The sequence below is a fragment of the Coffea arabica genome, chromosome 1c (assembly GCF_036785885.1).
Source record: "Coffea arabica cultivar ET-39 chromosome 1c, Coffea Arabica ET-39 HiFi, whole genome shotgun sequence".
In the NCBI taxonomy this organism is placed as follows: Eukaryota; Viridiplantae; Streptophyta; class Magnoliopsida; order Gentianales; family Rubiaceae; genus Coffea; species Coffea arabica.
This window is the reverse complement of record NC_092310.1, coordinates 23,440,028-23,441,474: the sequence shown is the minus strand read 5'-3', so window position 1 is coordinate 23,441,474 and position 1,447 is coordinate 23,440,028. Positions and strand designations below refer to the sequence as shown.

At 43.0% G+C, this 1,447-nt stretch overlaps 1 protein-coding gene across 1 annotated transcript; it reads left to right on the top strand.

Annotated features, from left to right (window-relative positions):
- Positions 1-516: 516 nt before the first annotated feature.
- Positions 517-1,194, top strand: LOC140004940 (uncharacterized). Its single transcript, XM_072045070.1, has one exon. The coding sequence runs from the start codon at positions 517-519 to the stop codon at positions 1,192-1,194; it is 678 nt and encodes a 225-aa protein (XP_071901171.1).
- The last annotated feature ends 253 nt before the right edge of the window (positions 1,195-1,447 follow it).

Below are 1,447 nucleotides of genomic sequence, written 5' to 3'. Positions count from 1 at the left end.
TGTCTCGTTTGCCAACAGGTTAAAGCGGAGCATCAAAAACCATCAGGGTTATTACAACCCCTTGAGATACCTGAGTGGAAGTGGAAAAACATCACAATGGATTTCGTTTTAGGTTTGCCGCGAACGCAACGGGGACACGATGCCATTTGGGTGATCGTCGATCGATTAACCAAATCGGCCAATTTCTTGCCGGTAAACATGAAGTACTCCATGGAAAAATTGACTCAGGTGTACATGGACGAGATCGTAAGACTGCATGGAGTTCCTGTGAGCATCGTCTCAGACAGAGATCCCCGCTTCGTATCTAGGTTTTGGCAGAAGTTTCAAGAGATTTTAGGAACTAAACTCAACCTAAGCACCACCTATCACCCTCAGATGGATGGGCAATTGGAGCGAACAATTCAAACTCTCAAGGTTATGTGAAGGACCTGCATTCTGGATTTTGGGGGTAATTGGGGTCAACACATGACCTTAGTGGAGTTTGCGTACAATAATAGCTACCATTCGTCCATTCAAATGGCACCATACGAAGCGCTGTACGGGAGGAAATGTCGGTCACCGATTTACTGGGATGAAGTCGGTGAGAGGAAAGTCTTGGACCTAACGGCTATTCCATGGATGGAGGAGGCACGGAAAAAAGTCAAATTGATACTGCAAAGACTCCAAACGGCTCAAAGCCGACAAAAGAGCTATGCGGACAATCGAAGGAAAGACTTGAAGTTCGAAGTTGGGGACCGTGTTTTCCTCAAGGTTACACCGTTACGGAGCATCACGGCGGGCAGAGGAAAGAAATTGCAACCGAGGTTCGTCGGACCTTACAAGATTCTCCAGAGAGTGGGTACAGTAGCGTATCGGCTAGAACTGCTGCCGAGTCTCTCTAGAATTCATAACGTCTTCCACGTCTCGATGCTTAAGAAGTACTATCCCGACCCGTCTCATATCTTACAACCGAAGGAAATCGACATAGATGAATCGCTCACTTATGAAGAGAAACCTGTACAGTTGCTTGACCGAAAAGTTAAAGAGCTGAGAAATAAGCAGATTCCTTTGGTAAAGATATTGTGGAGAAATCATGGGGTCGAAGAGGCTACCTGGAAGGTGGAAGAAGAAATGCAAAAGAAATACCCTGAACTTTTCCTGAGTCAATGTGAGAAATTTCAAGGGCGAAATTCTTCTAAGGGGGAGAGGGTGTGAGAACCCGTAAATTTTCTCATTTTCTAGGTTTTATTCTATTTAAGTGCATGTTTTTCTGCATTTTCTTTATTAGAAAAATTTTCTAGATAATTTTTATGAGTAAATATAGTTTTTAAATTATTTTTTTAGTATCGGTTAGTCTTTGAGAAATTAAGAGCGTATACCTGACGTGGGACCCACTAGTGCGGAAAGTTCGGTAAAATTCGGCTAGTTAAGTTAAGTTTCTATACCGGGTTTATTTTACTAGATGTTA